Consider the following 21,590-nt stretch of genomic DNA (forward strand, 5'->3'; position numbering starts at 1 on the left):
CCTTCCCTTCCCTTCCCTTCCCTTCCCTTCCCTTCCCTTCCCTTCCCTTTCTCACACTGCTCTCTGCTGTAAAACCTTTATAACCTCAGGGATTTTTCCTCCATGTCATTTTTTTTTCCCTCAGTGTCTCTCCCTCCACCCTGGGCTCCTTTTCCTTCAGACTTCTCAGAAGGCAAACCTGGAGCCTGAGAAGGAGCAGGAAGACCCCACCATGATGGACTCCAAGTGTTAAATCATGGCCACAGCTAAACCCTCAGCTCATTCATGCTTCCACCTAATAAATCAGCTGTGTGTGAAAGGTTCATCAGATCCATATTATGTGGCCTAAGCTGATGTTATAAACAACTTCAGTTTCTGTACAGTTTGAGTTTTATTTCTCTCCCCCACACCATCTGAAAAAGCCAACTGCAGGTATCAGAAAGGCTTTCCACATGGGTGGTAGGGAGTGCTGGGGAAAGTTCTGGGGAGGGTTTGTGCCAGAGCAATTGTTCTCACTCAGTCAGAATAATTGCATACAATTTTGGCATCGAGCTGTCCACGCATTTTGGATGGCCTGCTCTGAGGATACCAGAGTGCAGAGAACTGTGGGTTTTTCTTTGGTGAGATTTAGCCAGTTCCACTACAAGGGACGATTTTCCCACAGTGAGGGGAAAACCCAACCTTGAAGTTACCTTTCCACTGTGTAAGCATTTCCCAGATTGAGAAATGAAAGCAAAAACCACTTGAGATGGCAAAATCCATAAACTTTACAAACATGATAAATTCCTGATTCATGGGCATTATGTGCTGCCTCGTGATTCCAAAACCCCTTTTTCTTATGACAAAGTGGAAAAGCTTCACCAGAAACCAGTTATTTCCTGGGGAAAAAAAAAAATAAAGAAGAAGAAAAATAAAAAAGCACACTAAATTCTGATGAAAATTATTTATTCTGGGAATTTAGAGGTGAGCAACACATCTGCCTGCAGTGTTGGATAAACTTTGTGTCTGGTCCAACAAGCACTGCCCAAACTCACCCGGGCAGAGCTCAAGGGTTACTACAGAGCTGATGCCCTGAAAGCTGATTCCTCTTTGAGAAGCCAGGACACCTTCATGCCCAGTATGAGGCTAGAGCATGGCAGCAGGCCTTGTGGCTGCCTTGGCACTCTGCGTTTCCCACCGCAGATATGGTTGCTGCAGTCTCAGGTGGGTTTCAGCCACAACCATCCTTTGCCTCGTGCCTGCTGCTCCTCTGCTCCTCGTCAGGAAAATATCGGAGAGGGAATGGTTTGTTGTTTGGATGATCAAATTGCAATCTGTTTCAGGAATGAAAACACGCAAACAGCAGAGCCCTAAAGAAGTACTAGTGCTTCTCCAAGAGGCAAATGGTCGTGGGACTGAAGCAGATGATTCTCTGGTACTCTGCAGCCAATTATGCTTTGGATATGACAGGCAAAAACCTGCTGATAGGGGCAGAAGAGGGGAGAAGAGCTCACTCACTGAGAAGCCCACTGTCACGCTAATTGCCTCCCATGTGGGAGATGTGTTGCCTTTGGTGGGGGCAGAGGAACCTCCATCAGACCAACCCAGGAAGTGAGGCCAGAGACCCAGACAGTTCTCCAGCAGGGAAATGGGAAGGTGGGAAGAGCCCTCCTTCACACAAGACCAGACAACTCTCCTGGCAAGCCCCTGCAGGACGTGTGAGAGATGGCCAGGAAGCAGATGGCCAGGCATTTAGGGACGTGGCAGGAGGGCTGCTGGGCATTTGGCACAGAGCGTTGCCTCAGCTGCATCTCCTCCTGCCTGGACATCTTCTTGATGTATAGGCTACTGCTGCTTGATAGGATTGCTGTTTCTTAGGAGGCTCTATCAGAGCAATCACCAACTGCATGAAGTTTAACAAGAAGTGGTGGATTCTGAAATTGGGATGGGGCAGCCCTGGCTATTTGTACAGACTGGGAGGAAAGAAGCTGGGGAGCAGCTCCATGGAAAGAGATCTGGGGGTCCTGTGCAGAGCCAAGAGTTGGGCTCAGTGGTTCTTGTGGGTCCATTCCAACTCGGGATTTTCTATGATTCTTTGGAGCTGCCTTTCTTTACCCATTATCTGTGTGTGTGCTTTTTTGCACTGGGGATATGTTGTACTTCTCACCATGTCCTGTACATTCTCTGTTCTTTAGAAGATTGTAGTGACACTTAATGACTGCAGTACCAGGCATTGTTGCAGTACTCTACAAGGAGTCTGCTCCAAACGTTCCTGATCTTTATTTCACAGGAGGAGCAATGAGCCTTGGAGAATGGTCAGGCTCAGAGTGAGGAGAGAACTGAGCCTTTTTTTTTTTTTTTTACCTGGCCTTGAGCACCTCTAAGAATGGGGCATAATGTCCCAGGGAATAAGGATGGGGGATAAGGAAGAAGGGGCTGTACAGAGTCCTCTCTCCTGTGGCTGAAGGTATCACCATAGCACCAGCCTCCCAGAAATGCCAAGCTGGGTTTTACCTTGGTGGCTTCAGACCTACAGGATGGGTGGAGGTTGGACAGGAGATGAGCAGCACAGCAAATGTCCAGGGCTATCACTCTCACTGTTCCCTGTGGTCTGGTCTTGGAAATGATGGCAGATGGAACTAGAAATGAGGGCAGGTAAAATGAATGCTGGTTTCCAGGAGCATATGCTTTTCATTTTCTTTTCCAGGTTTGTTTAGTCAGGTTAAGCCAAGGATTTCTGCTGGACAGCTGTATCCACGCCGTGCACTTGCATGGGAGCCTCCAGCAACACTGTGCATGGTAAGGGACAGTGAAGCAGCTCTTTGTTGTGAGCCTGGACAAGCTGTGTAGGCAAGCAGCACTTTAATGCTACCCCTCATGTTCTAAAGATGAGAGATTGTGTTTCACTCTGGATTCCCACCAAAGTCTTCCCAGGCTGCCCAGCAGAACACAGAGAGAAATGGTGCAGTGCTGCTTTGAGGCCATCCCAGCACTGCACTAAAAAAGTGCAGACACATTTTTAAGTTACAGATGGGACTGCCATGCCCTAGTATCTCCAGAACTAGGAGAGAACCCTCTTCTCTCTTAGAGCAGCTGATGATGTGGGACAGTGCCAACACTAGAATAGTATTAAGCTCCCTTATTATGAACCTTTGCTTGTATCCATGAGAAGAAAATCCTGTAAATTAGACTTTCATATCATGCTCAGATATAGAAATCATCTAAATTGCCAGCATTAATAAGACACGCAAGGAAGAGCCTGGACAAACTGAGAGTGAACTCACCACCAAAGGTGATTATACGAATTCAGGTCACCGTACCTAAATAGCCATGCAATCTCTCTCCTGTGCAATTGCCTAGAACAGGCTGTCATCAAAAGCTGCCTGTTAGCATCTCCACTGATAGTTCCACACTGCTTCCATCATGTGGGGACTGAACAGCCTTGAACCTGTCCCACCAAGGTAATCATAGATAGGATGGTATGGAGCGGCTATTCTTCTCTGACAAAGAGAGCCCTGGATATGTGTGATAACATGATCTTCATGCTTTATTCTTCTCCAGAGATAAACAGATTAAGGAACTGGAGCTTCTTGTGTTGTGCAAGACCCGTGGTTCTACACCAGTGCCTGCACCCTGTGTGGCCAGTGTGTAGCACAGCCAGCAGAGCTCCTCTTCTGCACCCAGCTGGTACCTGCCTTCATCCTGTGCCACTGCTGAGAAGCTCCCTCCTGTGTGGGAGCCCTTCTCAGCCTCAGGGTATACGCCAAATTTCAGCATTACCCAACACAAAACTCTAACTTCACCAGAATAACCCAAGAAAAAGTGCTCACTTGTCTCTCTGCATCCTGTGGGCAGGCATTGGCACATAATGCTCAGGGAATGGTGGAGTCACTATCCCTGGGGGTGTTCCAGAACCGTGGGGACTTGGCACTGAGGGTCGCAGGCAGTGGGCACGGTGGAGGTGAGCTGGGGTTGGACTTGGGGATCTTGGATGTCTTTTCAAACTTTAATGGTTCTCTAATGCCATGGGGCATCTCATGCCATGGAGTAGCAGTGACAGTCAATTCCTCTGACACCAAGAAAGTTTCATGATGACACACAGGATGATGCTACCTACCATGGTGCTGCTCCATGCAAGGAGCACAGGGACAAGGAAAAAACATACAATCACACACAATCACTTAAAGCCCATGCAGTTTCAACCCCTGTCATGGGCTGAGTGTCCCTCAGCAGCTCAGGCTGCCCAGGGCCAATCCATGGCCTTGAGCACCTCCAGGGATGGGGCACCCACATTTATCTGGGCATCAGTGCCATGGCCTCACTGTCCTCTGAAAACTCAGACTGAGGCACAGGCTGGGACTTAATTTTGAAAGAGAAAGTGGATTTATGCCAAAATTGTCAAAGAGGTCCAGACCGAAGAGTCCTTTCAGTCTGGAGAAGAGGAGGCTCAGGGGAGACCTTATCGCTCTCTATAACTACCTGAAGGGAGGTTGTAGTGAGCTGGGGGTCGGTCTCTTCTCTCTTGTAACTAGTGACAGGACGAGGGGGAATGGCCTCAAGTTGAGCCAGGGGAGATTTAGGCTGGACATTAGGGAATACTGCTTTTCTGAAAGAGTGGTCAGGCGCTGGAATGGGCTGCCCAGGGAGGTGGTGGAGTCACTGTCCCTGGAGGTGTTCAAGAAACGTTTAGATATAGTGCTGAGAGACATGGTTTAGTGGGGTTATTGGTGGTAGGTGGGTGGTTGGACTGGATGATCTTGTAGGTCTTTTCCAGCCTAGCTAATTTTATGATTTTATGATTCTATGATGAAAGGCTGAGTAACCTGGGTCTGCTCAGCCTGCGGAAAAGAAGACTGAGAGGAGATCTGATAAATGTTTATAAATATCTAAAGGGAGGTGGGAGGCAAATGGATGAAGCCAGGCTCTTCTCAGTGCTGCGTAGCAATAGGACAAGGAGCAATGGACTAAAACTTGTACATAGGAAGTTCCACACAAACACGTGGAAGAACTTCTTTATGGTAAGGGTGACGGAGCACTGGCACAGGCTGCCCGGAGAAGTGGTGGAGTCACCTTCTGTGGAGATATTCAAAACCTGTCTGGACCTATCGTAGGGAACTGCTTTAGCAGGGGGTTGGACTTGATGTCCTGAGGTCCCTTCCATCCCCTGCAGTGCTGTGATTGTGTGATGAGAGAGAAGAAAGCCAGAAGCGGGCTCTCTGTTTTCTCCAGGCAAGGAGCAGCAGGCAGGGCTTAGCACGCACCTCGAGCACTGTGTTCAGGTTTTGGACCCTCACTATAGAAAGACACTGTGACCCTGGGGCATGTGCAGAGATGGGCAGAGGAGCTGTGAGGGGTCTGGAGCATGAGTGTTACGGGGAGCGGCTGAGGGAGCTGGGATGGGTCAGTGTGGGGAAGAGGAGCTCGGGGGAGACCTCAGCGCTCCTACAGCTCCAGAAAGGAGGTTGTGGTGAGGTGAGGTAGGATGAGAAACATTTCTCCTCAGAAAGAGCAGCGCTGCAGCGGCACAGGCTGCCCAGGGAGGTGGTGGGGTCACCGTCCCTGGGGGTGTTCCAGAACCGCGGGGATGTGGCACTGAGGGACGCGATCAGTGGGCACGGTGAGGGTGGGCTGGGGTTGGACTTGGGGATCTTAGTCATCTTTTTCAACGTGAACGATTCTATGCTTCTACGAACACAGGACGGAAGATGGACCCTCCGGAGCTCTCGCAGACCAGAACGCGCCGCGGCGCTCTGAGCCCACCCCTTCTGCCCGGCCTTCCTCTGCCCCCGCCCACCGCGCCTCCACGCACTCTCTGCGTCGCGGAACGCGCGGCCGCGAGGCGCGCGGTGCGCCGGACCGGCGATGGCAAGCACTTCCGGTAGGGGCGGGTTTCCACCCCCCGGGCACGCCCAAATCGGGCCGCGATTGGTCCGCGGTGACTCACGTGAGCGCCGCCTCCTCCCGCTAGAGGGCGGCGATCCCTCCGTTCTACTTCCGGTCCGCTCCGCTCCGCCGGGCGCCTCCCGTGGGCCCGGGGGTGCTGGCGGCGGCCGGGCCCCCTCGGCCCCGGTTCCGTTCCTCGCGGCCCGGTACCCTCAGTTTCCTTCCTTCCCGGCCAGCATGGAGTTCGCCGAGCTGATCAAGACCCCCCGAGCGGACAACGCCGTCCTGCACCGGCCCTTCCACCCGGCCGTGGAGGGGACGCTGTGCCTCACCGGGCATCACCTCATCTTCTCCTCTCGGCGCCAGGATAACGTGGAGGAGCTGTGGCTGCTGCACTCCAACATCGACTCCATTGAGAAAAGGTGCGGCCCCTCCTGCCTGCCTGTGTGCATGCCTCCCTCCCCGCCCGCGCCGTTGTGTCGGCGGGCTCCATAGGCAGCTCGTACACCCGTTATAGTGATAGCGACCAGCGGGGCGAGGGACGCGATCCTTCCCTCTGCTCTGCCCTGGGAGGCCGCTCCGGGAGCACCGTCTCCAGTTCTCAGCTCCCCAGCTCAAGACAGACAGGGAACTGCTGGAAAGAGTCCAGCGGAGGGGCCTGGAGCATCTCCTGTGTGCGGGAAGGCTGAGAGCTGTTCGGTCTGGAGGGGGCTGAGAGGGGATCTTATCAATGCTTATCAATATCGAATGGGCAGGAGCCAGGTGTATGGGGCCAGGCTGCTTTTGGTGGCACCCGGTGTCAGGACAAGTGGCTTCTCCTCCCCGCTCTTCCAGGAGTTCTTAGCACTTAGCATCGTGATGCTCCATGCCAGGATGGTGTGACGAAGCTGCGTGGTGGCTGCAGCTCTCCAGTGGCACGTTGTCCTTGCCCATCTCCTTTTGTCCCAGGAACTTCAGCGACGAATCTTCTCCACGTTGTTTCTGTTTTGCGTGCTGTTTCCTCACCGTGCTTCCCTTGTTCTGTTGAGTGACAGTCCCCTCTCTTGCCATAGCCTGAAGCTGCTTCACTGCAGTTCTTTTCTCAGTTTGATTGCACTAATATATATATATATAAATAAAAATCTCCGCTGTTCTCCTCTTTTAAAGCATTCTGGAAGAAGAGGTTTCCTCTCTGACAAAAACAGGAAAGATCCAGCAGCAGTGGTTATAAAAATCAAGCTTTCTCACGATGGGTGAAGCATTTGGCACTGGTTAAGTTTGTTCCTTTGGCTCCGATTTCTCGCAGCGTTTCTGAAAAATGCTGTTTCCTGGCCCGAGGGCGGAGAGGAACAGAGTGAAACCTAAGGAAATCTGCTCCCATCTGGCACTGCTCAGTCATCAGGGAGGGTTTGGCCTTGTCCTCGTTGCTGCTGCTATTAAACCAGCTATAGCTCTGTCTTAGAAAATGATTATAGAGAGGCTTCTCTTTCTTTTTTGAGTTTCAGTGAAAAAGCAAGCTAATACCAAAGGAGTGAGAAGTATTAAAAGGTCCCCAGAGTGGGCATTTTCCTCCCTCAGAATGGCTCTGGGTGAGTAATTGCAGTGAAGCTTGTCCTTATATAAAAGGATTGGAGAGCACGTTCTTCTCGGTGCTGGAGAGAATGCAATAAGAAAGCTCTTCAAACCAATAAGGATTGTTAGGAAGCTCCTGTTTGGCACTGCTTTGGGTTACTAGTGCCCTACAGCTGTGCTACCCTGTCAGGTTCATTGTCTCTTCTCCCACTTTCATGGTATGTGTTCTGTATGAAAGTGTTCTCAGTAATTATCAGCCCTCGTGGCACTCTTCAACTTCTGGTGGGGTTTTTCCAGCAACTTCAAGTGACCTTACAGGTCCTGTTTATGGAGTTCCTGGGGAGAGAAACAGTCTCAAGTGATCTCATATGGAGCTTTTTCTTCAAGTAGCGGGGAAAGGGAGCGCTGCCCTGGTGAGGTGCTGTACTGTATGCTGGGAATCTGAAATAGCACCGCAGCGAGCACACACAATGCACAGACTGGCTGCACTGGAGATGCAGAAGTGCCTCAAAATGCCTCTAGTTCATCCTTCAGCAGTACTAAAATTCTAGCAGGTTGTGCACCCTAACCTTGGCACTGAAGAAACAGAGGGTCACCTTTCAGCTGTGGTAATTTCTAAATCATAGACATGTCTTGCAGCCCAGGTGAGGCAACCAAAGGTTAGCAACAGTCTCCTCTTAGAGCAGGTGCAGCTCTGATCCTGTACGTGTGTGCTCTGACTGAAACCTGGCCCTTCAGTTCTCATCTGCTTCTGTTTCTTGCATCATTTCTGGCTGCTGCAAGCGCTCCTCTGGTGAATGAGGCAACTTAGCAGCTCTTCCTTAGCTCTCTGCTTTGCAAGCTAAAATCTACTTTGCTTCTGTGAACGCTGCTGACTACTTAAAGTGAAGAAAACACTCATTTTCTGTTCAGGCATCGTCCAGCTTTCAGATATGCACAGAAGACTGGAGAGGGCGTCTGTGTGCTGCGTTTACTTCGCAGCATAGAGCTTTTCTGGTTTGCTTTGTAAATGCTTGAGATAAGAGCTTGACTTCTGAGGTTCACAGAACAAATAGCTCCGTAGCACTGCAGGTATCAGAAACCAAACTCGCTTGTTAAAAGGATGTAATATAGCCAGCCTGAAATGTTTTAAAAGTGAAATTCCACTCCAATGTTTGTAGCTGTTCTTAAAGTTTCAGCATGTCACATGTAAGGAGACTGAGAACTTCATAGAATCATAGAATGGTTTGGGTTGGAAGGGACCTTGAAGATCATCCAGTTCCAACCCCCTGCTGTAGGCAGGGACACCTCCCTCTAGACCAGGTTGCTCACAGCCCCATCCAGCCTGGAATGCTTCCAGTCTTATCAGGAAAAAACTGAATGTGTCCCTTCTTTTATATTTTAAAGCAAAGCTGGGATGGAATTCTATTCCATCCTGTAATGCCGCACCACACAGATGAAATAAAGCAGAGTGCAACTAGAAAAATACCAAATGTATGTACACTTTGGAAAGATTGTAATGTATATATTGTAGAGGAATTACTACTAATGGAATTTTATCTTGTAGGCATATGTTGTAGGAAAAGCTATAATACCTCATCAATTAAGGTCATGTTCTGAAGAGGCTCTTTCTTCATGTCTTGCTCTAGGTTTGTGGGCTCCCTGGGTACCATTGTTATAAAATGCAAAGATCTGCGAATTATTCAGCTGGATATACCTGGAATGGAGGAGTGTCTGAACATTGCTAGCTCTATTGAGGTAAGAATTCATAATGGTAAGTATGTATTTTCGGACCTCTGCTTTAGATCTTCTCAAGCAAGGGGGTAAATGTCACCTAGTATCTGTCTCATTCTTTGTTGCACTGTTAAATAGCATAGCATAGAATCATAGAATGGCCTGGGTTGCAAAGGACCTCAAAGATTATCGAGTTTCAACCCCCCTGCTGAGTGCAGGGTCACCAACCAGCAGACCAGGCTGCCCAGAGCCACGTCCAGCCTGGCCTTGAATGCCTCCAGGGATGGGGCATCCACAACCTCCCTGGGCAACCTGTTCCAGTGCGTCACCACCCTCTGTGTGAAAAACTTCCTCCTAATATCTAACCTAAACCTCCCCTGTCTCAGTTAAAGCCATTCCCCCTTGTCCTGTCGCTATCCACCCTTGTAAACAATCATACCCCCTCCTGTTTATACCCTCCCTTCAAGTATGGAAGGCCTGCACAAGGACTACTATGCAGGCAAATCCCCTGCTGTGGTTAGGTCATTATCAGCTTTCTTGTGATACTTAGCTCTATGACTGCTTAGCTGCCCTTCAGGTGACTGTATTTCAAGCACGATAACTGTGTACTTTTGGATGACTTAAGTTTCTTAAGCTTTCATCACCTGTTTTAGAGAAAAACCATACGGAAAAGGATGTTTCAGGGGGAAATATGTTTGAGTCTTAGCTCCGTGTTTATTCCTCTCGTCCACACAGGCGCTTTCGACCTTGGATTCTGTCACTCTCATGTACCCGTTCTTCTACCGGCCCATGTTTGAAATTGTTGAAGATGGCTGGTGTGCTTTTCTGCCTGAGAAAGAGTTTGAACTCCTCAGTTCAGTGGTAAGCTGAATCTAAAGATTTGCACAGGCACTCAGGTATACTTAGGCAAGTAATTCTTGAAGAGTTCTTACAGTGTCTGGTCTGAAAATCTCTATTGATTCTAATAGCTGTCCAGTGCCTGGATGGGAAGGGAGTGTTGTTCAAGTATTCCCTTCGTGAGCACCAGGCATTTCTGTTCCTGCTAAATATTCCCATCTGGCGTCCAGATTTCATTGTACAAATGGAGTTTGGAGGCCCATGTAAATGCTGCCTGAGAAGAGATGAATGTAGGAAATGCTTTTGTCATTTGGGGATGGTTTCTTCGTTGTATGAATGAATGCAAGACCTCTGGCGTGGGTTTGCTCGAGTTAATTTTGCATCTGGAGAAGGATGAATCTTTGTCAACCTCTTAACTGAAACAAGTCATCTTTAAAACAGAAAATCTACAAAAAAAAAATCCTTAAAAATTACTGGACATTTCATAGCAAGGAGGGTGACATATGGATGCCCAGTTCCAAATAACTCTTTGCTCTAGCTTATGCTGGGGAAATACTGGGAGGGTTCAGAGCAGAGGATTTCCACTTGCGTTCTTCCAGGTGCTGTGAACGCATGTCGATGTCATTTTGGTACCCGAGGGGTAGCAATTGTTCTTGTGGAATTTCATGCTGTGTCTCTTCATTCTAGGATGCTGAATTTGATGCAGTGGGAGATGGCTCAGTTGCAGGAGCCTGTCTGCTTTAACAGTGCCTTGGGTTAGCCACTCTGCTCCAAGTCTGTTTTGCATTAAGTGTGTGCTTGCTGCATCATCTTGGCTTTCTGAGACTACATCCATTAGTACAACATCAAAGAACATTGATTTTTTTTTTTTTTATCTATCTGCAGTCCAGCCCATCTGCAGGATTTGTTGCTTCCTGTTTGAGTAATAATTGGATCTGATTAGCTTGGCTGGATTCCTACGGTGAGATCACTAGGAAATGGAAGGAGTTCAGGGATCTTTCTTTGTTTGTCTCAGGGTACTCTCACTTGTCCTAGCTTTATCTGCTGTCTGATGCTGTGCAAACTGACCTGTTACTATAACCAGCACCACAGCTTTTGTTTTAATTGCAGTTGGGTGAGTCAGGCATGGGATCAGAGCACTCTCCTGTGTGGAGGCAAAGCAGCAGATGTTTGCCCAGCTCAGCAGGGGAAACATGGGCATTTCAGTGGGCATTGCAGTGGGAATCAAAAGGAAAGGAACAGAAGCGTGCCCTCTGTGAGGAGAGGACATGTGAGATTAGGAGGGCAGCAGCAGGAGGAAACCTCAGAGCTCAGTGAGAGGATGCAGGAGGTGCTACTGTTCATGGCTTTCCTTTTCCTGTGTATTTGAAAACCTTTCTAGATTTCAGGCATTGGATCAATTCTGACTTCTGAATTTACCAGCACAGAGATGCAGCTGCTAACACATCTGTTGGTATGCTGGTTTTCTTCTTTTAGAGATGTCAAAGTGCTCTGTTATCTTATTTGTGGACCTCTCAGCTTTCTGAATGTATGCTTCTTGGAGGGCTAATATTTAAAAACCCAATTACTTTGTAGTGCTGTGTCTCGAGGGCAATGATTCATTCCTTTCAAAGACGTATTGCTAACAGTTGTTGATTAATTCTTGGCTTTTAACCCAAAACTTTGGAATTTCTTTGAAACTATAAAGAAATGGAGGCAAGAGCCATGTTCAGGTGACTTCCTTTCCCCGTACAACAGACAAATATTGTTGACCAAACACTTCTTGTTCTGTAAGTAAACTTCTGTCAGAGACTAGAACAAGTAGGCGACTGATTGTATTTTTGCTGTGAAGTCAAATGAGTGGAATTCAAGAGCTTGCCTCCCTCTCTTCTGTGTTATCCATCTGGATGTGTTGTGCCTCACCTTCCTCAGTATGGCAGCAGCTCGTCACCTGCACTAGCCCTAGTGTAGTGCATTCAACAACTGTCTGCTATAGGACAGTCTTAAAGCTCTTAGACATTCGAAGTGGCCAAGTTAAAAGTATACAAGTTAAAATTTAAAAAAGATGATGTCAGATATTGACTATTTTTTTTTCTTAGTGTGATGTTTTACTGTGTTATAACTGTCTGTTTATCTTGACTGGCGTTGTCCTCCCAACACTGAGACTCGCTTGTGTGGTTCCTGATGCTTTGCTCTGACATTATATCACCCAGCATTGCTCCCAGCCCTCGGCAGCCAACACTCCCCATTGCAGCTCAGGTTTGGGATTTGGGAAGCTGTTCCTCTGCCACACGTTCTCGCCTTCAATCCATGAAGGCGTTAAGGGGAAAAGCTGTGAAATGATTTCATTTGATCCGAAGAAAACAGTGCAATTTACTAATTTTGGCGTACTGTCACTTGTTGATGAGTGTTGCAGGATGTGCTGTTTATTTTCAAAGGAAGAATCTGCAGCACAGGGCAGCAGGATTCTCATCAAGCACTTACTCTATTCTGGTATACTCAACACATCACCAGAGTAGTTCAGCTGAGAATTAGTCAATGAAGTGTTGGGCTGATGCTTTGTATAAATGTCACAGGAACAGAGCAGAAAGTCCAGAGTGCCTGCAGGCTGCGAATTACTGTGCTGTCCGTTGAGGCTTTGAAGATAAATGTATGAGAGGAGTAAAGGGTACAGAGGATGGTGAGTGGCTGAATGGGATTAGAATACATGGACTCTCAGGGGAGAGCTAATAGATGGGGATGGACAGGCTTCCCTTCTGCTGACTGGTAGGGCTGCGGCCTACTGTAAACTGTAACTCTGAAAATGCAGTTTCCTCTTAAGTGGAACGGCTCCAGAAAGTTTGTACACGCCCAATGTAATCAACACAAGGGTATTTCATTGCCACCAAATTGGGATTCTTCTTTTTTTTTTTTCCTTTGTCAATGTAGGAAAGAGCTTAGGATTCTGGACGGTCTTATCGACTGTCCTGGAGTTTCTTACAAATAGCTGAGTTTTCTGTTTTCCAGCTCAGTTTGCAGTGGTGTAGATCTTCTACCAGGCAAGGATCAATCTTGGCATCTGTTGTTATCCTTCTCACCCCTGCTCAACCTGTTGCAGGGCTTGCAGCTTTCTGCCTGTTCTCAGTAGAGGCCTCCTGTTGCTGCTGTGCAGGATTCTTCTAGGTCTGTACAGGCTTCTTGTGCTCTTCTAAGTCTTATTAGCAGAGCCCAAATTGCTTCATACTGTTTCGTTGGAAATGACCCCTTCTAGCAATGATAAGCATTTGGGAGGAAGGATAACTTTTGCTTTAGCCTTCCAGTAACATTTGAAAGTGGATATCTCTAAAATGTACCAAGACAAAGAAAGTAGAAATGTGAGAAAGCGAATCTTGCCCTATGTTTAAGAAAACACAGACGACCTTCCTTTCTTCCTTTGGAGTCCTCTCCTCCCCTTTTGTGTTCATCCCCGAATCCTTTTGCACTTCCAGGCAGTTATTAATGGCGTTTTTTTTTTGTTTTCCAAATTGCAGAGAGATTCCCCAGGTGAAATCCGGGAAGAAACTTTCACTGCTGGGCTCTGCTGTCATCTGGTTCATGCTGGAGTAAGAGTTGACAGCTCTGCAGAGGGTAACTGGATCTCTGCAGAGGTGGCCTTGCTGCAGAAGGCAAATAGTGCTAATTGCTGCCGCTCCCCTCTTCCTTGCCATGTAAATTATAACTGGATGACATAACAGTGTCCGTCTCATGTTATAAATGGCGAGGAGAGGTGGTTATGGGCAGAGTGAAGTTACCAGTGGAGATAAATCAGGTTGCTGCTTTCATTCCCTGTTCATACTGGTGGTATCAGTGACAGCCAGTCTCTCAAAAAGCCTACTGCAGGGTTTTGATTCTGCCTTCCCTGCATCCTGTGTGACAGTAAAATATTCATCGGTTCCTTTCTATGTCCGCGCACATTATTTTCCATCGTAAACAAGTTGTGTGTGATCATCTCAAATGCGCTGCAATTTGACACAGGCACCCCAAAAAGCTCTCAAAACATCACTTTTGGTGCATGAAAAGCACGAGCTGTCACTAGCCAGCCTCCCATATGCGATCCAGGCATTTTTCATCTCTTCCTGTGCATTAATTTGCTGGAGGCAATTTAACTTTTGCATCTGGGAAAGACTTTACTCCTTAGTGTAGATACTCAGAGAAGCTGTCTTGAGGTAAATGAACAGAACCCAGGTAGCACTTGCTGTTCTTGATAATACATACAGGTGTATTTTCCAGCATCTTTCATAAGCTGCCACCAAAGGACAGTTCTGCTGGCCCTTGGGCCCCACATCCCTTGCATTGCATCTGTGGATGCTGAAACCATGTCGTGGATTGGATCAACTCGTTCATCTGGTGGAAGTGTTTCCTTGCAAGGAAACGCTTCTAAATTGAGCCCACTTTTCCCCTGGGCCAGTGAGGTAGGCAAATAGCTTTGTATGATTGGGTATCAGTCAGGAGGTGTAAAGCATGAGGTAGAATGCCTGTGGAAAGAAGCTAAGAGGAGAAGAGACCTCCTGATCAGAGTTGTGCAATTAATACAGGTGAAACTGACCTTCCTGAATCAGTTTTCTTCATGTGATCACAGAGACAGAGAGTCTGCCTCGAGTCAAGGCCTGCAGTTGCTTTGCAGTCCCAGGATGGTGTCCCAGTGCAGCAGGCAGTGATGTGCTAGCAGCCCAGAAGCAGGGGCCAGGCTGAGCGTGCAGGCTGGGCCTGTCCAAGGCTTCAGGTAGGGCAGTGTCCAGCCTGGACTTCAGTGAGACTACTCATTGACCTTTGGTTTTGCTTGAGATGGAGCCAACTGTTGTGTGTGACCCTAGGTATCTGGTGGCCCGTGTGTCCTGCCAGCTGCTAGTTGGAAATAGCACCGGCAGGCTGCCAGTTTCAGCAGGTTCCTCCGCAAGCATGGGGCTGCTGGAAGCTGGAAAGCTATGTAATGGCAGTTCATGATGAGAACTTGGTGCTCAGATGCTGCGGTGGTTCTAGGAAATGCTTTTGGAGGAGGAGCTGGAGTGGTTTACATAAAGCAGAGCCCAGGCTGGAAGTGTGAAATTACAATTTGAACCTCAAAGCAGCTTCATCATCTGAAATCGGTGAACATTTTTACCTTTCTTGGCCTTCTTTGCCCTGTGGGCATCAGAGAACTGAACTGAGCTCTGGTCTCAGCATAGTTATAGGTTTGAGCATATGTTACTTGTACCTGATTTATTTTTTTTTTTTAACTTAAATCCATGGTTATAGCAGTATTTATACACTTCTGTTCTGAGGTCACTTGGGGAGTGGGACACTGTGCTCTCTGCGATAGGACTGAAGTTGCCTGGCAATGCAGTAACTTACAATATAGTGTGTACTGCAGGTATGTTTCTTGCTGTGCCTGTGGAATCATTCAAAGCCACAACCACGTATGTCTGACCACGTGGGTTCATTTTGTGCTTTTTGAGGATGCAGATCAACTAATTTGGGAACTACTGCTGAACAAATCGCGTGCCTCGAGACGCGCGGTCATCTCAGAACGCTTTGCAGGCAGCAGAAGAGATGACCTGCATGTAGGGTGATGGTTGCAGGCAGCATCAGGAGGCTGGGGTTTTGAAGGAGGGGGAAGGATCTGTCAGCAGACCTATACATGGATGCTAGAAGGGCTAGGCAGGGATATCATAGAATCATAGAATGGCTTGGGTTGAAAAGGACCTCAAAGATCATCGAGTCTCAACCCCCCTGCTGAGTGCAGGGTCGCCAACCACTAGACCAGGCTGCCCAGAGCCACGTCCAGCCTGGCCTTGAATGCCTCCAGGGACGGGGCATCCACAACCTCCCTGGGCAACCTGTTCCAGTGCGTCACCACCCTCTGTGTGAAAAACTTCCTCCTAATATCTAACCTAAATCTCCCCTGTCTCAGCTTAAAACCATTCCCCCTTGTCCTATCACTGGCTGATATGCCTTCTGGTATCTGACTGTGGAAGCTCCTCTTCTGTAGTAAGCCTTACTGTAGAGTAACAGTCTGTTTTCTAACCCAAAGCCTGTTTGTGCTTGTCTCTTTCAGACAGACGAATGGCGTCTAAGCTATATCAATAAGGACTTCTCCATCTGCCCTTCCTACCCTCCAGTTGTCATCGTCCCCAAATGCATCGATGATGAAGCGCTTCAGAAAGTTGCGATGTTTCGCTATGGCGGTCGCTTCCCAGTCCTCAGCTATTATCATCAGAAGAACAGCATGGTAAGCTGCATTTGGCTAGTGGTTGTACCTGCAAGAAGTGTATAAACCTGCTCAGATCCCGTCAGCCTTTTTTAATGACAAGCAACTCACGCTCTGGACTTAATAAAGTTCATGAGACGTTCTCTCATGTTCTTTTCCAGCTTATTTTTAAGCTTCGAAGCTGCTTCTGGGCGACGGAATGAGTAATCTCCATTTTAGAAATAGCTATTAATATGCTTGTTTGGGCACATACGTCGCACGAGCTTGTCTCATCTCGCCCTTAGTGCTGTGAGCTTGTAAAGCCACCACTGGCACCCTTACTTGCTTTATCTGCCAAGAGGCTTCATGCTGAAAGGATGGCAGAAACCACATTGTCCTGTCTCTGGGTGATGGGCTGCCTCCTTTGCAGCAGAGCCGTGGTGACAGCAAGCGGGTGCGGAGCCAGCACTGCTTCTGCTGTGTAACTGTTGGTCGAGTGATCAGAACAATCTGTTCTCCGAGCCTCTCAGTGTAACACGTTTGAGGAGCGGCAAAATCCAGCCGTTGCGCAGACTCCAGGAACTGATACGTTATAATTAAGAAATGCACTTGATGAAATCGTTGAGCAATCCCCTGTATCTTGCTGATGTAGTCAGTTCTGAGGATGTCGGGGCGCCCTGCTTGCATCCCCTTGATCCAGGCTCCTGAGTCAGACGCTGCGTTCTCACCTCCCATGGACAAGATTTGTAAGGCCTGAGTTAGAGGACACCTAATGTAACCCAGCAGTGCTCTACTTTTGTGTGGCTTTTTTGCCTCCAGTTTCCTAAAGTCACGCGTTCAGCTCTTTCTCCGCTTGGGTGAATGCTGTTGAAGGAAGCCTTGTTCAGTCACCCATCTGAACTGTGCATGTTTGGGGTGTGAGGAATGTAATAGCATTTGGCTCGGTGCGTGGACTTGTGACAGTAATGCTGTCTGTCGTGTTGCTCTCTTGGCTTTGGGCTCTCAGTACAGCTGGGGATGCTGACTGGCTGCCCTCACACCTTAAACGTTTCAGCTGTTGGTATGCAACAGGGCTCTAGTTTGAAAGGCATTTATGACAGCCAAAGCTAATAGACCTGTAGAACCAGGGCTTATTCATGTAGCTGCTGAGTAAAACTATACCTAACTTAGCTGCATCTTTAGCACCTGAGAGACTTGAGTCACGCACAGACTTGGAAAGGGACTTGAAAAATGGCAACCCGAAAAATGTTGGTTCGTGAAGGAGTCATCAGCAGGAGTTTGTGAAGGTGGCACTATGATCAAGGGATTACGCCTCTGAGAAGTCTCATTTAGGAGGTGACCTGCCAAATGATTGCAGGACTCGAGGATTTCTACTTTCTTTTAAATAAACTCAGTCTCTGCACTTGGAGGAACGGAAGGTTCAGGGCAAGGGGGAACAGGAAGAACCAGGGAAACGTGGGACAGTGGTTTTTGTGCATCAAGCAGTGCAGATGATCACATTTTGGACTGTCCAGATGTGGTGAATCAAACTTGAAGCAGGTACAAGAAGTGCAGTGGGCTGAGAGGTGTGTTTGCTGGTAGAACACCACAGGAAAAACTGCAGATCCAGGAGGGCTCCATTTGCGTTTTCCTCTCTGAACAGATGTGAGAAGCTCCTTGAGCTTGAGAGTCTTAAGACTCTGTTTCCTAATTTGGGCTGACTTTTCTCCACAGGTCATAATGCGAAGCAGCCAGCCTCTCATAGGCACAAACGGCAGACGCTGTAAAGAAGATGAGAAGCTTATTAATGTCACCCTTTGTCGTGGGAAGCGTGGCTACATCATTGATACGAGGTCCCTGAACACTGCCCAGCAGGCCAAGGCCAAAGGAGGAGGCTTTGAACAAGAAGCGTGTTATCCCCAGTGGAGGAGGATTCACAAGTGTATTGAGAGGTGGGTGAAATCACACAGGCCCTTTTCTGCACTCGCCTTTGTAGGGTTGTGTTGACAGAGCCACGCCAGCTCCACGGAGTAATCTGCTTCTGTAGGACGTGGCCGTGCGCCTTGATCATGGTCAGCAGGGTTGCATTCTGGCAAAATGAGGGTGTATGGATGATATGGATGGTTTTTGGCTTTGGAAAGCTGAGCTTAGTTCCTAGTTCTGAACAGCTTGCTGCTGCTGCAGGTTTCAGATATTGAGCAATCTCCCCGTGTCATCTATTTTTCTGACCATCTGTAGTTGCAATCCAGCTTTCCTGTGTTCCTCTTTGCAGTGGACAGGAATGAGGAAGTCCCTTGCCAGAGAATTGCTACAGCTGAGGACTTGAATGTGAATGTCACAAGTATCCAGTGCTTTTCTCTGGAAATTTAATATTTTATTGGCTATGTGGAGACGAGTTGCTAGGTTAAACAGACCTTTGATCTGACTTTGTTCAACTGCTCTTAGGCCCTGGTTGTGGGGACTCTTTCTACGTGGGCATGCAGTAATGTTGCTGGATCTGTTGGAAGTCAGTTAGCTTCTGAGGAGCTCATAGAAAGATTTTCCTGTCCTCTACTTTGAACTGTTAGTTTTGAGAAGCAAAACCTATGTAGAATTGAGCTTGACGTTGGTTATTTTGCAGGTGGGTGGTAGGCATCAGGTTTATTCATTCCTCCCTATGCATCTCTTGTTAGGTTTTGTAAGCTTTTTGAGGTCTAGTCTGCTAGCTGCATCCTTTATTACCCTGAGCACGCGTTGGCATCAGTTTGAAGTGACATTTGATCTGTTTGTAGTTTGATGCCCCTGGATGTAGTTGAATGCCTCTGGATGGCATGGGGTGATGTAGAACCAGCTCACTTTACCAGCTGCATGCAGAACGCCAGCTTTCCAGAGCTGGAGGATGTATTGCAACGACTGCAGAAGTGAAACAAAATGCATTCCCTCTCCCTGCTACCTTTTATGTCGATAACTGAGCCAAACTAATCTTCATGGGGTCCTACATTTTTGAAGTTGAGTCTCGTTTAGAGTTGTGTGTTGCAGCAGGAGTTGTGTGACCAGTGGCTTTCAGGTTACTGTTGCAGGTCTGCATGTTCAAGCACCTGGTGTAGCAGGAAACAAGAGTGCTTGAAGCTTGGCTCACACTTGCTGATGTCCATGCCAGGCTGCAGTAACACGTGTATTTGGTAACGGGAGTGAGACTGCTGAAGCACTTCACATATGAAGTGCACGTATGGCTGAACGCAGGCAGAGTTCAGCTATGATGAGGGCAAGGCTGCACTGTTGTAACACCTCATGAAGTGATTTGTTTTGAAATGGAAGAGACCATTTATGTCCAGAGAGTGGTGTTGTGCTGGCAGCTAGCCATGGCTTGGGATTCCTGGTGAAAGCAGGCTCTGAATAATGACATGACATCCACGGGGTCATCCTTCCTGATGTAGCTGTGCATAGCTCTCAGTGCTTCATTTTGATATCAAGTAACTCTGGGATCGGTGTGTGCGTTTTCCATGCTGCTTCATTACTTTTCAGTCATATTTTGCTCTTCCCAAAGGTTTAACATTCTGCAGGAAAGCCTCATCAAACTCGTGGAAGCCTGCAACGACCAGTCACACAACATGGACCGCTGGCTCAGTAAACTGGAAGCTTCCAACTGGCTGACTCACATCAAGGAGATACTCACTGCAGCTTGCCTGGCTGCTCAGTGTATTGATAGGTAAAGCTTTTTCTTCCTTTTTCAAAAAGCCTACAGTTTCTCATTCACTGGTTAGATGAATCATTAAATGCATCTATTTCCTGTTTAGGTATTAATACTCCAACCACTAGTAGCTGGCCACCACGAACTAGCTTGCTTGCACTTCATGCACAACGCTGTTTCATCATCATGGTTAAGGAATGTTCCTCTAGTACCTCATGTTTGCATTTGAGTACAAGCCTGAGGGAGGAAATATTAACTGAGAGTGGGTATTATCTCACCTAGATGAGATCTATTCCTACGTCTGCTTCAACCAATCTAATATAGTTGATTTTACTGGAGGTTTAAAGTATTTTCTTTTCAGCTGAAAGCTTCTGGTATCCCATCTCACTTCCAGACTGCTTCTAGGAGAAATGGCATTTCTTTACTTTTCCCCTAAGAATTGGTCCATTGCAAAGCGTTCTCAATCTTTATCCCCATAGTCTCTCTGAGCAGTCTTGCTCATACTTTGTCAGTGTTTGTGACCTCTTCTAACCCAACGTTTCTTTAATAAATGCTCCTAACTCGACTAACTCATCCTCAAGCTTGAGAGAGAAGTTTAACGGTCAGGTGTGAGGATTTAAGACCAAATGCAGGGGTGTAAATGTGGTCTTTGTGTGGCCCTGGCAGGAGAAGGCCTTTCTTAAGGCTGGGGAGCCCCTCACTTTTCATAGCAACTGGGGAACGTTACACAGCTACACAAGCTGAAATGCAGTCTCCTTGGTAAAATAGCATTACTGCACTGAAATATGAGCTACTGTGCTTTTTAAAAGCACTGATGGTATCTGTTTACTTCTAGGCTGTGCTAGGAAAGGCTGTGCCAACTCCAAACTGATGCCTTGCCTGCCCTGCACAGAGCCTGCTGATGGCAGCTGAGCTGACAAAGGTGGCTCAGTCACGTTGGCCCCAGGGAGGGAATGGCTGGAACATCTCTCTGAAGCATCTTGATGGTCTGGGGCAAAAAAAAAAAGATGAAATGCAAAAACTTCTCCCCATGTGCCCCACTTCGGTGAGGGTATAGGCTTGGTGATTGACTTCTGCAGTTGTGCTTGGCTGTGAAGGGGCCTCTGCTGCTGACTGGGGGAGGAGCAGAGAAAGTATCTGAAGATCATCTGAACTGTAGAAGCGCTGGGTTTATTTTAGGCTTAGGACTGCAAACAAAGATGTTGTAATGTTTAAGGTATGGATTTATTTCTGCTTTTCAGTTCAAAAGCAGATAACACCTATCTGCAGGGTTACTTGCTTCTTAGGTGGAGCTGTTCTACCCATGATTTTCTGCTAAACTTGGGCATCCACACAGAAACAGGTACAGCCTGCAGTGGATCTCCTTTCTGGGTGTGATGATGTTGGCAGAATTGAGACATCAGTTCAAGGCCTGGGAGGAGTAAGGGGTATAAATGCCATTTAAGACCATCCAGTCTTTCCTTCACAAGCACTTAAATTAGATTCTGGAAGCATGTCTAAATCTGGCCTAGGATGGAGGAAGAGGGGAGGGAATCAGCTGTCCTGGGGTGGGGGTCATGTGAGCCCCTAACAGGGTGCAAGGCCTTCCTGTCCCAGACTGCCCCGTGTTTTGCTCCTCATGTTGTTCTGCTGCTTCACTTGTGCTGGCTGGTGAGTGAGAAGCCTTTGTTCTTGGCTCTTAGACAAGCCTCCTTGCTCAGCACAAACAATTCGTCTCCCTTTCTGGAGACCAAGCTCTGCCTTTTTTCCTTCCTTCTTTCTCCTGAACTGGCTTGCTTCTCCTTCAGCAAACACCAGTTAAGGTGCAGGTGTAAGCAAGAATCTCATCGTACTGTT

At 47.8% G+C, this 21,590-nt stretch overlaps 1 protein-coding gene and 2 long non-coding RNA genes across 5 annotated transcripts in view; 2 read left to right on the forward strand and 1 right to left on the reverse strand.

Annotated features, from left to right (window-relative positions):
* Positions 1-359, forward strand: part of LOC110395862 — a 1,579-nt gene extending 1,220 nt beyond the window's left edge. Inside the window, exon 2 of the long non-coding RNA XR_002436658.1 lies at positions 125-359. This is a non-coding gene — a long non-coding RNA (uncharacterized LOC110395862). The remainder of the gene's footprint in view (positions 1-124) is intronic.
* Positions 246-3,846, reverse strand: LOC110395861. Of its 2 annotated transcripts, XR_002436657.1 has the most exons (3): positions 3,789-3,846; positions 2,473-2,597; positions 246-1,439 (listed from the first exon to the last, which is right to left on the reverse strand). It is a non-coding gene; the product is annotated as an uncharacterized LOC110395861 (long non-coding RNA). The 2 variants fall into 2 exon arrangements; XR_002436656.1 differs by having other exon boundaries at positions 246-2,597.
* Positions 3,812-21,590, forward strand: part of MTMR9 (myotubularin related protein 9) — a 24,948-nt gene continuing 7,169 nt past the window's right edge. The window contains exons 1-8 of one of the 2 annotated variants that reach the window (XM_021390814.1): positions 3,812-3,919; positions 5,656-5,836; positions 6,078-6,263; positions 9,021-9,129; positions 9,841-9,966; positions 15,974-16,147; positions 17,819-18,036; positions 19,611-19,772. In XM_021390814.1, coding sequence (XP_021246489.1) covers positions 3,838-3,919; positions 5,656-5,836; positions 6,078-6,263; positions 9,021-9,129; positions 9,841-9,966; positions 15,974-16,147; positions 17,819-18,036; positions 19,611-19,772 — 1,238 coding nt within the window. In that variant the 5' untranslated portion in view covers positions 3,812-3,837. Of the gene's footprint in view, positions 3,920-5,125; positions 5,188-5,655; positions 5,837-6,077; positions 6,264-9,020; positions 9,130-9,840; positions 9,967-15,973; positions 16,148-17,818; positions 18,037-19,610; positions 19,773-21,590 lie in introns of those variants that run through there. The other variant, XM_021390816.1, reaches the window with a different exon arrangement.

Source organism: Numida meleagris, chromosome 3, assembly GCF_002078875.1.
Source record: "Numida meleagris isolate 19003 breed g44 Domestic line chromosome 3, NumMel1.0, whole genome shotgun sequence".
Classification (NCBI taxonomy): Eukaryota; Metazoa; Chordata; class Aves; order Galliformes; family Numididae; genus Numida; species Numida meleagris.